Source organism: Bos indicus x Bos taurus, chromosome 3 (assembly GCF_003369695.1).
Source record: "Bos indicus x Bos taurus breed Angus x Brahman F1 hybrid chromosome 3, Bos_hybrid_MaternalHap_v2.0, whole genome shotgun sequence".
Lineage (NCBI taxonomy): Eukaryota > Metazoa > Chordata > Mammalia > Artiodactyla > Bovidae > Bos > Bos indicus x Bos taurus.
Genome location: NC_040078.1, coordinates 16,375,815 through 16,391,011, shown reverse-complemented (window position 1 = coordinate 16,391,011; position 15,197 = coordinate 16,375,815). Strand labels below are relative to the sequence as shown.

Below are 15,197 nucleotides of genomic sequence, written 5' to 3'. Positions count from 1 at the left end.
ACCTAGTATGGTATTAAGTACCTCATTAGTATTCACTAAATATTCACTGAATGATAACACACATACTAAGTAGTCTGCAGGGAAAGACAACATAAATTAATATTTATTAAAAGTGGGAGAAAATAGAAAATGGTTATATAACATAGTAAAAAGTAGTTCAATCTTATAGAAACAAGATAGACAACAAAAAAATGAGACTAGAAATAAAGTATCTATAAAGTTCACATACATGATAAATTCATGATAATAATAACAAAATACAGTAACAAAATAGATAACATTAAGTAGTGAATACATTCCCAGCACAGGTGTAAACATCATCTCATTTAATTCTGACAATAACCCTTTGAGGCAGATACTATAATTATCCCCATTTTAAAGATGAAGAAACAAATACAGACATTAAATAACTGGTTATTAAGTAAAGCAGGACTCAACCCAGGTCCAGGAATATTTAAGAAATATGTACTGTAAGACTGAATTTGAGCATTATTTTCTTTATTTTTGGCTGCACCACTGCGGCATGCAAGATCTTAGTTCCTCCACCAGAGACCAAACCTGTGTCGCCTGCAGTGGGAGCGCAAAGTCTTAACCACTGGAAACTAAGGAACTCCTGAGGATCATTTTAAAACAATCAGCTTGAAAAGGAAAAAATTTTAATGCATTACCATAATTAAATTTAGACAACACTGTCTCAGAGGAGGTATAAAGATTGTTTGGAAAGTTGCTCACCTTAATTTCCCCATATCGAAAGGGATTTTGGACATCTCGGGCCAAAACAGTGCTGTTTCCCCTCACCTGACCCGCTGTCACCACTCCTTTAGTGGTTACCATGGCCACTGTTTCATTAGAAGAGGCCCAGGTAAAGTTGCCACTGCCACCTTCCACCTATGAAGAAAATACAAGCTTATATTTAATTAGTATAAGGGTGAAAATGGAATTTAAGTGAAGATGTAAAATCTGGTGAAATAAAGTTTAGGAAATAATAAAACTACACAATAATTTATTTCTGGAACATTAAGAAAACTGTGATGCCATACGAAAGTAGCTAAATGGGAGAGGGAAACACTAAACAGAGATGATGTGGGCAACAGAAATACTAAAGGGAGATTATGTAATGGCAGTATCACAAGATGTAAAAAAGAAAGAGCACAAGAGACCTTGACAAAACTATAAAACTCACAAGGAAAGGATATATGGAAGAGAGACAGAAAGTACACCAAGTCTTATTAGGATGATAGCTTTCAAGAGTATCCATGATTTGGTTGTCACCCAAAACTGAGTTATACACTAGGATTAGGGGGAAATAAAATTTAACATTAACTAAATTTCAATTAATTAAACTATCAGAGAAACTGACTTATTTGTGAATTCTCATTCTAGTATATCATACCTGTACTTTATAACGATACAACATTCCCATGGGGTGATGAGGAAATGCCAGAAAGTTAGGTGTAAGCTTGATAGGAAAATAAATCTTCACTTCTTGCTGATGTTTAATTGGAAATTTTATAGGCTGAATATTTTTATTCTATAAGAACAGAAAAAAAGGAGCAAAACAAGATTTTATAAGGACTGTTATTATGGTCCACATTCACATCTAAAGCATCAGCAAAATGGTATGTTAATAGACTACTCAACCAATTTCTATCAATAAAGGAAATAAATAAATGTTCTTGTTCATTAGAGAAGCACAGCTACTATAGTTCAATAATAATGAAAGAGATTTTGATAGACCTAAAATAAGTATTACAGTCATGGAAAGTAGTTAAAATTTCTTGAAAGATGAGTTATATTAACATAGGGAAGTCATAGCTTCAAAGATCCTTGGCCATTCATCATTTAAATATATAAATTGTAAAGGCCAACTGAATATTATAAGCTATTCAGAAGAAAATAAAGATAACAGTCATAGATGCTGAGGTAAGACATTCCCTCCTGCTTAAAAACAAGAGCAGGGTTTGGGGGGTATTCATACAGGTAAAATAGAGTCCTCACACTCAACTATGTTGGCATTTTTCTCTTTGAAGGCAAATTATTTTTCAAAGAGGCTCTGAAGTATTTATAAACTATATCACATTTGCAGTAATGGCTCTGATTTTCTTTCTCCATTTTAATTGATTTATCTTTGTTGCTGCATGCGGGCTTTCTCTGTTTGGGGTGAGCAGGGGCTCCTATCTGCTTGCGGTACACAGGCTTCTCACTGTCGTGGCTTCTCCTGTTGTGGAGCACAGGCTCTAGATGCAGGCTTCAGTAATTTCAGCACAGGGGCCCAGCAGTCGCGGTATGTCGGCTCAAGAGCATAGGTTAAATAGTTGTGGCACACGGGCTTAGCTGGCCCATGGCACGTGGGATCATTCCAGACCAGGGATCAAACCCTTGTCCCCTCCATTTGCAGGCAGATTCTTTTTTTTTTTTTTGCAGGCAGATTCTTAACCACTGGACCACCAGGGAACCCGAATGGCTCTGATTTTCTCTTCATTTCCTTAAGGTGTCTAGCTCGATCATAAACTGAAAATAAGTCTTTTCATTTAAAAGAGCATCATTCCATTTTAGCCTACTGAGACTGATTTTGGACTTTTGACATTCACAAGTGTAAGATAATTATTTAATAATAGTTTAATAATAAACTGTGTTGTCTTGAGCTGAAAAGAGAGAAAGATTGAGAATATCATTCTGATGGTATTTAGGTGATCACTGAGGGAAACAAGAAATTTTCAGGAGTAGGAAGCGTATGCTAGGTCTGGTTAGAACTCTAATTCAAGAATAAGGTAATATTAGTACAAAAAGGATTGGTCCAAGGAAGACATTTTATAACATATAGGAAAAAGAACGTAGTGTTTAAAAAGGCACTATGCCCTTTTAAGAATGACATGCTCTTCAAAATTACTGACTGCAGCAAAGAGAAGTTTTCAACAGTGTCTGCTTTAGCACATAAGAAAATACAAATAGGAAATAAGAGATAAAAGCAGAGATAAGACAACAAACTGGGATAAAGAGGGACACAGCTAAGTACAGGGTGAAATTCAAAGTGAGCTAGACAAAATAAGAAAAAAGGTAATAAAATTTTTAAATGTCATAGAATTTTTAAAAATACGTCTTTGGTGGCATCAGGTCTTAGTTGCGCACGCAGGATTTCACTGCATCACGCAGCAAGCTCTGTTGTGGTGTGCGGGCTCAGAAGTAGCGAGCGGTGTGTGGGCTCAGTTGCCCTGGGGCACATATGATCTTAGTTTCCTGATCAGGCATGGAACTTGTGTCCCCTACACTGAAAGTCAAATTCTTAACCACTGGACCACTGGGGAAGTCCCTTCTCTGACCATTTTGTCTGACACAGACAGCAGTGGATTGGCACTGGTGGGGACGCAGTTTAGGAATAACATCCAGGAAATCCTTCCCTTGATTTCCCAACATACAGGTTGCAGCACCAAATATGATCTCAGGGGCCCTTGGTCTGCAGCGGCTTGAAGCAAGGCTTCTGTACCTGGGTGACTGAAGTAAGGTCTCAGTGGTGAGAGCATCATAGCCTAACCACTAGACCAGTGTCAGTGACAAGGCCCTGACTCTTTGGCTTTGCTGAAAAGAATTCCTGCAAAGATGGAAAGTAGTGAAATAAGACAAGAGTTTACTAGGAGGAAAAAGAGTACAGTCTGTGTGGATAGGGGGATCAGCCTACAGTGCAGGAGACACTGATTTGATCCTTGGGTCTGGGAGATCCCCTGGCGGAGGGCATGACAACTCACTCTAGTATTCTTGCCTGGAGAATCCAATGGTCAGAGGAGCCTGGTGGGCTATGGGCCATAGGGTCACAAAGAGTCAGACACGACTGAAGCAGCTTAGCACACAAGCAATGGAATACATTCTTAAATAAATGTGGTTATATTATATATCATTTTAACATGCATTTCTTGCTTTATTTTATTTTTTTGCTAATGACTTATTACTTACTATTTATTTTATATTTATTTTAGACTACAGAAATGATGTTAGCAAACTCGAGCAATTTTTTTATTCCCATTCAAAATGGATCATAGCAGCAGAGACAACTTGCAACATCAACAACACATTTGGCCTAGGAACTGCTAACGAATGTATGGTACAGTGGTGTTTCAAGGAGTTTTGCAAAGGAGATGAGACCCTTGACTATCAGGAGCACAGTGGCTAGCTATCTGAAGTTGACAACAACAAACTGAGAGTCATTATCGAGGCTGATCGTCTCACAACTACAGAAGTTGCCCAAGAACTCAACATTGACTATTCTATAATCATTCTGCATTTGAAGCAAATTGGGAAGGTAAAAAATTTCAGTAAGTGGGTGCCTCATGAGCTGACTAAAAATCAAAAAAATCATCATTCTGAAGTGTTGTCTTCTCTTTTTTTTTCTATTTACAGTTAAATGTATTTGTATTTAAATAAATTTATTTATTTTTAATTGTAGGGTAATTGCTGTATAATATTGTGTTGGTTTCTGCCACATATCAACATGAATCAGCCATAGGTATACCTATGTCTCCTTCTTCTTGAACCTCCCTCCCCATCCCACCCCTCTAAGGTTGTTACAGAGTCCCGGTTTGAGTTCCCTGAGTCACATAGCAAATTCCCATTGGCTATCTATTTTACATTTGTATTCTCTTGTTCTACACAACAACAATGAACTATTTCTTGATCAGATTGTGACGTGTGATAAAAAGTGGATTTTATAAAACTGGTAAAGACCAGCTCAGTGGTTGGACTGAGAAGAAGCTCCAAAGCCAAACTTGCACCAAAAAAAGGTCATGGTCATTGTTTGGTGGTCTGCTGCCCATCTGATCCACTACAGCCTTCTAAATCCCAGCAAAACCATTACATCTGAGAAGTATGCTCAGCTGATTGATGAGATGCACCAAAAATTGCAATGCTTGCAGCCGACACTGGTCAACAGAATGAGCCCAATACTTCTCCCTAACAACTCCTGACTGCATGTCACATAACCAACGCTTCAAAAGTCAAATAAACTAGACTACGAAGTTTTGCCTCATCCACCATACTCACCAGACTTTCGCCAATTGACTACTACTTCTTCAAGCATCTTGACAACTTTTTTAAAAATTAATTTATTTTAATTGGAGGCTAATTACTTTAAAATATTGTAGTGGGTTTTGCCATACATTGACATGAATCAGCCATGCGTGTACATGTGCTCCCCATTCGATAATTTTTTGCATGGAAAACATTCCCACAACCAGCAGGAGGCAGAACATGCTTTCCAAGAGTTCATCAAATCCCAAAGCATGGATTTTTATGCTACTTGCTTTTTTATGCTACTTTATGCTACTTATGAATAAACAATCTTATTTATTGTGGGCAAAAATATATTGATTAAAATGGTTCCTATTTTGGTTAATAAAGATGTATTTAAGCCTAGTTATAATGATTTAAAATTCATGGTGTAAAACCGAAACTACCTTTTCATCAACCTAATAGATTCCTTAGGTGGATCTTGACTTGAGAATTCAAAGTCCTGATCTAACCATTTTCTTTCCCAACATTGTTCAGCATACTTAGCAACAACAATCAATAAACCCTATTATATCCCAGGCTTTCACTAACATGTTTTATGGCAGCAACTACCTGGTTACCAAAAGGCTTGTCTTCTATACGCATTTAACTGTAGTGTCTACAGGTAATACTTCTAAGTAGCTGTTTTGCTATTGCACACCATAGACTATTAATGCTCACATTTTATCACAAGGAACAGGACTAGTAATGACATTAAACCTAATAATAGACAAGTTAGAATCAACTTGGAGAACCCAGACTCCAAGATGGCCTCCACAGATTCCACCCTGTGGTATTCACACCCTTGTGTAGTTCCCTCTTTGTTGTATTAAGAATGGTTTCAATGATCAATAGAGTGTAGTAGATGTGCTTATATTAGAAAAGAGATGTAAAACCAGTGACCCACCATAAGATTCTTCAATAATAAGGAACTTAAAAAAGAAAAGCAAATTTGATCCAAAGTAAGGAGAAGAAATAGAATAACAAAGAAAAAAGCATGAATCAATAAAAGAAAAAATAGGTAAAGAATTGAAACAGTAGAAACACAAATGATCGGTATCTGGGGGACTTCCCAGGTGGCACGAGTGGTAAAGAACCTGTCAATGCAGGAGATATGAGACACTGGTTCGATCCCTGGCTTGGGAAGATCCCATGGAGAAGGAAATGGCAACCCACTCCAATATTCTTGCCTGGAGAATCCCATGGACAGAGAAACCTGGAGGGCTACAGTTCACAGAGTCATGAAGAGTTAGACACAACTGAAGCAACTTAGTGCACACATACACATACACACCAATATCTGGAATGAAAGAGACAACATCACTACAGATACTACAGATACAAATTAATAAGGCAATGTTATCAACAACTTTATGTGATAAATTCAACAATTTAGACTAAACAGAAATTTCTCTACATACAAATTACCAAGTTTCACTCAAGAAGAAATAAATAGGGGCTTCCCTGATGGTACAGTGGTTGAGAATACACCTGCCAATGCAGGGGACATGAATTCAATCCCTGCTCTAAGATCCTGCATGCTATGTGGCAACTAAGCCTATGTGTCATAACTACTGAGCCAGCACTCTACACCCTCAAGTCACACCTACAGAAGCCTGTGCAGTTAGAGCCTGTGCTCTGTAATAAGAGAAGCCACCGCAGTGAGAAACCTGCATACCACAAGGAGGAGTATCCCCCCACTCTCTGCAACTAGAGAAAGCCCACGTGCAGCCAGGAAAACCCAGAACAGCCAAAAATAGATAAAAGAAATAAATTACCTCAATAGCTGCATATACATTTAAAAAATTGAATTCATAGGTTTAAAACCTCTCATATACCAATTGTTAGAGAAATGGAAATTAAAATCACAGTGAGATAGCACTTCATACCCATTAGAATGGCAATTATCAAAAATAGAAAATAGTTAAGTGTTCGTTAGGATGTGGAGAAATCAGAATCCTTGTGCATTGCTGCTGGAATGTAAAATGACAGTCACTGTGGAAAACAATATGACAATTCCTCAAAAAGTTAAACACAGAATTGCCATATAATCCAGCAATTCAAATTCTGGGTATATACATAAAAGAACTGAAAGTAAAGATCTGACAAAGTACTTGTATACTTTGTCATGTTCACAGCAACATTATTTACAATAGACAAAAGACAGAAACAACCCAACTGTTTGTCAGTGGATAAATAACAAACAAAATGCAGTATATCCATTCAATAGAATATTATTTAGCCTTAAAAAGAAATGAAATTATGTCAGGGCGCAATATGGATTAACCCTAAAGACATGCTAAGTGAAATAAGTAAAAAAAAAAAAAAAAAAAAAGGACAAATGTATGATTCCACTTTTTTTTGGCCATACCACAAGGCTTGTGGGATCTTAGTTCCCTGACCAGAGATTGAACCCACATGCTCATCAGTGAAGGCATGGAGTAATAATCAGTGGACTGCCAGGGAATTCCTTGTATGATGCCATTTATATGACATAACTAGATTAATCAAATTAACAGAGACAGGAAATAGAATGTAGTTACCAGGAGACAGAAGATAGGAGGAACAGGGGTGGATATTTTTTAAGGGAAAGAGAGAACCAGTCTGGAAAGATTATAAAGTTCTAAAGATAGATGGTGGTATTGGTACACACCATCAATACACTTAATGTCACTGAACTGTATGCCTAAAAATGGTTAAAATGGTAAAATTTGTGTTATGTATATTTTAGCACTATAATAATAAAAGACTTACCATTTTAAAAAGTTCCAAGCTCAAACAGTTTCATTGTGAATTCTACCAAATATTTGAGGAAGAAGTAACACTAGTTCTACAGAACTCTTCCAGGAAATAGAAAAGAATACTTTCCAGCTCATTTTATAAAGCCAGTATTATCCTCACATCAAAACCTGACAAAGACATTACAACTAAAACTGAAGAAGGAAAAAAAAAGTTATAGGCCCTCAAAAACATACATACAAAAGTCATTAACACAATTTTAGCAAATTAAATCCTGCAATGTGTGAAGATAACAAATCATAATCAAGTGAGGTTTATCCTGAGAATGTAAGATTTGTTTAATACTAGAAAATCAATCAATGTAACTAATTCATCATATTTAAAAGACTAAAAAAGAAAAACTATATTCATTTTATCAGTAGATGTAGAAGAGCACTGACAAAATGCAGCACCAATTCATGATGAAAATTCTCAATAAACTAGGAATAAAAAGGAACTTGTTCAACCTAAGGACGAGCATCTACACAAAATCTATAATCAACATCATACTCAATGGTGAAAGGGTGAATATTTTCCACTTTAAGGTCAGAAATAAGGCAAATTTTACACTTTACACTTTACACTTTACACTTCTATTCAATATTATTGAGTAGAGGTCCTAGTCAGTGCTATGAGGCAAGAGAAAGAAAAGGCACATTTATTATAATGAAAAGAGTTAACTCTTTATTCACATATAACCTAATTATATATGTAGCACTTCCTAAGGAATCTACAAGAAGTAATAGAATAAGTTAACTCAGCAAGCTTTCAAGATTCAAGGTAACATACAAAAACCACTGTATTCATGGGCTTTCCTGGTGCCTCAACAGTAAAGAATCTGCCCACCAATGCAGGAGACTCCAGTTCGATCCCTGATCCAGGAAGATCCCACATGCCGGGGAGCAACCTAACCCGTTGGCCACAACTATTGAGCCTGTGGTCTAGAGCCCAGGAACTGCAGCTACTGAGCCCAAGTGCCACAACTACTGAAGCTCAGTGCCCTGGAGCCTGTGCTCCACAACAAAAGAAGCCACTACAATAAGAAGCCTGCACAATTCAATGAAAAGTAGCCCCCCACTCGCTGCAACTACAGAAAAGCCCCCACAGCAACAAAGACCCAGCACAGCCAAAAATAAATACATTTAAAAAATGATTTAAAAAAACCCACTGTATTTATATATACTAGCATGATGAATTAGAAGAAGAAAATTTAAATATATATATATGGCTTAAAACATAAGTACAAATGTAATAAAATATCTTCAAGACCTGTATGATGAAAACTATAAGACATTGCTGAAAGAAAAATTAAAAGTCCTAAATAAGTGGAAAAAGTTTCATGTTCATAAATCCTAATAAAAAATATCAGCAGGGAGGAGATGTCTGCAACAGTGGCAAAGCAAGAAACTCCAAGAACCTGTCCCTCCATAGAAATGCCAAAAAAAAGAGAGAGAGTCAGAATTAACTTTGGAAAATCTCAAAGGTTTACAGCAACTAAATGTATGCTGAATTAAGAAAAAGGTGACTTAAGGCATTAAAGAAATTATTTGCCAAACCACTAACTAACTACAAGCTAAAGGAATCAAGATTTTACAGTCAAATAACACAAATTACAAATAACACAATCTTTTAAAAATGATTTAGAAAACTCACTAAATATACAAGCAACTACAACCCACAGCAAGCAATAACAACAGCCCTGAGGAAAGACAAGAATCTGATTTCCAAAATTATCATATTATATTGTCGACTTTTGAACAAAGTGGGGTCTATGAGTGCCAATCCTCTGAGCAGGTGAAATCCGTGTATAACTCTAGCCCTCCAGACCATGGTATTACATTTGCAGATTCAACCAGCCACAGATTATATAGTATTGTAGTATGTATTAATTTTTAAAAATCCACGTACAAGTGGAACTGTGCAATTAGAACTAACATTGCTCAAGGGTCCACTATAATAAAATGTTGTTTTCAGCAACAACAAAAAATAAGGCATTCAAAGAAACAAGAAAATATGACCTATTTATAAAGGGGAAAAAAGGAAATTAACACAAACTGTCCCTAAAGAAGCACAGATACTGAAAAAGATTATAAACAAAGAGCTAATAGAAACAATAGACATCACTCCAGAAGAAGTATGTTTCACCAAATAGAGAATATCAGTGAAGAGACAGAAATTATAAAAAAGGAACCAAACAGATATTCTGAAATTAAAAGTACAATAACTGAAATGAAAACTTCAGTAGAAGACCTGTATAGCAGATTTGAGCTGGCAGAAGAAAGAATCTGGAAATTTAAAGAGAGGGCCATTGAAGTTATTCAGAGAAGCAAAAAGAAAAAAAGAATGAAAAAAAAATGACCAAGCCTTAGAGACCAGTGGAACATCATTAAGTAAATCAATATATATAAAATAAGTCCCAGAAATAGGGAAAGAAAGGTACAGAAAGGATATATGAAGAATTAACGATGAAAATGTCTCACATTTAATGAACCTACAAAAATCAATTAAACACAAAAGAAGTCAGTAATGGAAGAAATTATCAAAAAAATCATATAGAAAACAAAAAAATAAAACAATGCCCATCTGTAGGAAAAAAAAAGAAAACAAAAGCAGGAGCTTTTCCTTATCAGTAACTGTTTTAAACATAAAAAATTTCTTCAATTAAAAGGCAGAGATTGACAATGGATAAAGAAAAACATGATCCAAGTATATGCTGTCTGTAAGAGACTAATGTTAGATTCAAAGACACAATAGGTAGAAAGTGAAAGAACGGAAAAATGCATTCCATTTTAATTACCAAATTATTTTAAAAAATACTTACCAAAAGAGGGTTGGGGGAGCAGCAGTCTACATTAACATCAAACAAAATAGATTTTAAAAAATTGTTATAAGAGACAAAGGTCATTATATATTAACAAAAAGGTTAATTCATCAAGATATAACAGTTACAAACATATACATACCTAACAACAGAGGACCACAAAATATGAAGCAAAAATGGACAGATGGAATGAAGGAAGAAATGAAGAAAGAAATAGTTTTATAACAACAGTTAACAGATTTTAATAACTCAGATTCAATAATGGATAGAACAACCAGAACAAAAGATCAGTATGGAAATAGAGGACTTGACCAACACTATGAACCAACCGGATCAAGCAGACATATAAAGAATATTCCACCCCAAAAACAAAATGCTCAATCTTCTCAAGTGCACATGGAATATTCTCCACAACAGGTCATATGTTAAAGTACAAAAGAAATCTCAATAAATTTAAAAATACTTAAATCATATAAAGTATCTTCTCCACCCAAAATGGACTAAAACTAAAACTTCACACAGGGAAAACTGGACAATTCACAAGTATGTGGAGATTAAATAAAACAACCAATGGGTCAAAGAAGAAATCATAAGAAACGTTAGGAAACTTTGAGATAAAGGAAAACAAAAATCCAACATGCCCAAACTTATAGGATTCAATGAAAACGATGCTCAAAGGAAAATACACAGTTGTAAACACCTGTATTAAAATACAAGAGAGAGGAAAAAAGTGCTGTGATTGGCAGTAGAACATGGCAGAACCATGTTAAATAGGGCAAGTTCCTTTCCCCTATGGCAGAGGGGGCCAGCCAGAGTGACAAAACAAATGTCCTCCACAGAGAGTAGAATTGAAACTATTTCAAATGCAGTCTCTCCTTGAGTTTTTCAGGGGACTTCCCTGGTGGTCCAGTGGTTGGGAGTCTGCCTGCCAATGCAGGGGACACAAGTTCAATCCCTGGTCTGAGAAGATTCCACATACCACGGGGCAACTAAACCTGTGTGCCACAACTGCTGAGCCCATGAGCCACACGACTGAAGCTCATGCACCCTAGAGCCCATGTTCTGCAACAAGGGAAGCCACCACAATGAGAGGCCCTGGTACCACAACTAGAAAGCTCACTTGCTGCAACTAGGGGAAGTCCACGCACAGCAACAGAGACCCAGCGTAGCCAATACATAAATAAATATACAAAATGAATTAAATTTTAAAAAAAAGAAGAGGGAATTCCTGTCTGTCCAATGGTTAGGACTCAGTGTTTTCACTCCCATGGCCTGGGTTCAATCCCTGGTTAAGGAAATAAGATCTTGTAAGCTGGGTGTGGCATAGCCAAAAAAGAAGAAAACATTTCAAATCATAATCTGACTGTATAACTAAAAAAAACAAAACTGGAAAAGGAAGAGCAAAGTAAACCTGAAACTAGCAGAAGGAAGGAAATAATAAAGTGAGCAGTGATTTTAAAAGTAGAGAGTGGAAAATAAATACACAAAATTAACAAAACCAAAATTTGGTTCTTCAAAAAGATCAACAAAATTGAGTTTAGCTGGAATCACTGAGAAAAAAAGAAAGAATACTCAAATTATTAGAATCAGAAATGAAAGTGGGGACATTATTACCAACTTTACAGAAATAAAAAGGATTGTGAGATAATACTATGAACAATTGCCCACCAAACAAATTAGATAACCTAGATCAAATGGAAAGATTCCTCAAAGCACATCAATTAGAAAAACTGACTCAGTAGAAATAGAAAACCTGAACAAAGCTATAGCAAGCAAAGAGATTAAATCAATAATCAAAATTTTCCTAGCAAAGAAAAGCCCAGGCCCTGCCTACAAAAAGTCTACAAACAATAAGTGTTGGAGAGGGTGTGGAGAAAAGGCAACCCTCTTACACTGTTGGTGGGAATGCAAACTGGTAGAGCCACTATGGAGAACACTGTGAAGATTCCTTAGAAAACTAGAAACAGAACTGCCATATGACCCAGCAATCCCACTGCTGGGCATACACACCAAGGAAACCAGAACTGAAAGAGACACATGTACCCCAATGTTCATTGCAGCACTGTTTACAATAGCCAGGACATGGAAGCAACCTAGATGTCCATTGGCAGACAAATGGATAAGGAGGTTGTGGTACATATACACATGGAATATTACTCAGCTATAAAAAAGAACACATTTGAGTCAGTTCTAAGGAGGTGGATGAAACTGTAGTCTATTATACAGAGTGAAATAAGTCAGAAAGAGAAACACCAATATAGTATATTAATGCATATATATGGAATCTAGAAAGATGGTAACCATGATCCTAATATGCAAGGCAGCAAAAGAGACACAGATGTAAAGAACAGACTATTGGACTATGTGGGAGAAGGTAAGGGTGGGATGATATGAGAGATATTGAAACATATATATGTAAAATAGATGACTAGTGCAAGTTCGATGCATGAAGCAGGATGCTCAAAGCCAGTGTTCTGGGACAACCTAGAGGTTGGGGTGAGGAGGGAGGTGGGAGGGGGGTTCAGGATGGGGGTGGGCATGCATGTACACCCGTGGCTGAATAGTGTCGATGTGTGGCAGGGACCACTACAGTGTTGTGAAGTGACTGTCCTCCAATTAAAATAAAGAAATAAATTTTTTTTAAAAGAAAGAAAAGCCCAGGCCTATATGGCTTCAATTGTTAATTTCCACAAACATTTAAAACAAAATTAACACCAATGTTTCTCAAACTTAAAAATAAAAGATGATGAAGAAGAAAAGAAGAAAAAGGAGGAAACACTTCCTAACTCATTCTAAGAGACCAGCATTTGCCCTGATACCAAAGTTAGACAAAGACATCATAAAACAGGAAAACTACAGACCAATATCCTTTAGGAATATAAATACAAAACTCCTTAAGAAAATACTGGAAAACCAAATCCAGCAGCATATTAATAGGATTATACACCATGATCAAGTGGGATTTTTCTAGTAATTCAAAGGCAGTACAATATATAAAATCAATTACTGTAATATACATATTAGTAGAATGAAAGAAAAAAATGCTTAAAAATATTTGAGAAAAATCCAAAGCCTTTTCACAGTAAAAACACTCAACAATTAGGGGTGAGAAAGAACTTGTTCAAAATGGTAAGGGCCACATATGGAAACTCCACAGCTAACATCTTACTCAGTGGTGAAAGAAAGTTTTTGCTCTAATATCAAAAATAAGATAAGGAGGCCCACTATTGCCACTTCCATTCAATACTGTACTCTAAGTTCTAGCCAGAGAAATTAGGCAAGAAAATGAAATAAAAGGTACCAAAATGGGAAATGGAGGAGCAAAATTACCACTATTCACAGGTTCAGTTCAGTTCAGTCGTTCAGTAGTGTCCGACTCCTTGGCGACCCCATGGACTGCAGCATGCCAGGCCTCCCTGTCCATCACCAATTCTTGGATATATTATATATGAAATATCCTGTAAAATCCAGAAGAACTACTAGAGCCAATAAAATAATTCAGCAAAGTTGCAGCATACCAGATCCACATACAAATATCAGCTGTACTTACATACATTAGCAATAAACAAACTAGTAAGATAAATTAAGAAAAAAAATTCATTACAATAGCATCAAAAAAGAATAAACTACTCAGAATAAACTCAACCTTGGAGGTGCAGTACTTGTATATTGAAAACTACAAAATATTGCTTGAATAAATTAAAGACAGCCTGAGTAAATGGAAAAACATCCCATGTTCATGAACTGGAAGACCTAACACTGTTAAGATGACAACAATCTCCAAAGTGATCTACTAATTCAACATAATTGCTATCAAAATCCTGAGGGCCTTTTTGGAAAAAATGGAGAAGCCTATCCTCAAATTGATATGGAATTCTAAGAGATCTTGAATGGCCAAAATAATCTTGAAAGAGAACAGTTAGAAGACTTCACATTTCCCATTTCAAAACACAATTCAAAGCTACAGTGATCAAAGCACTGTGGTACTGCAAAAGGACAGACACACAGACCAATGGAATAAAATTGAGAGTACAGAAATAAGGTGACATCTATACTCAACTGGCGGAGAAGGCAACGGCACCCCACTCCAGTACTCTTGCCTGGAAAGTCCCATGGATGGAGGAGTCTGGTAGGCTGCAGTCCATGGGGTCGCTAAGAGTTGGACACAACTGAGCGACTTCACTTTCACTTTTCACTTTCATGCATTGGAGAAGGAAATGGCAACCCACTCCAGTGTTCTTGCCTGGAGAATCCCAGGGACGGGGGAGCCTGGTGGGCTGCCGTCTATGGGGTCACACAGAGTCGGACACAACTGAAGTGACTTAGCAGCAATAGCAGCAGCATAGTCAACTGGATTTGACAAGGATGCCAAGAGCATACAATAAGTGAAATGAGTCTCTTTGACAAACAGCGCTGGCACAATACAAAACCCCAAAGTCCCCAACAAAACACTATTAGACCTATTAAATGCATTTAGTCAAGTTGCAGGATACAAGATTTATATACAGAAACTTGTTGCTTTTCTATACACTAGTAATGAACTATCAGAGAGAGAAAACAA

At 36.5% G+C, this 15,197-nt stretch overlaps 1 protein-coding gene across 1 annotated transcript in view; it reads right to left on the bottom strand.

The window, feature by feature from the left end:
• NUP210L (nucleoporin 210 like) overlaps positions 1-15,197 on the bottom strand; it is a 99,676-nt gene that overhangs the window by 55,848 nt on the left and 28,631 nt on the right. Inside the window, exons 11-12 of the mRNA XM_027532137.1 lie at positions 1,394-1,531; positions 733-888 (exon numbers count right to left, since the gene is read on the bottom strand). Of these exons, the coding sequence (XP_027387938.1) occupies positions 733-888; positions 1,394-1,531 (294 nt within the window). The remainder of the gene's footprint in view (positions 1-732; positions 889-1,393; positions 1,532-15,197) is intronic.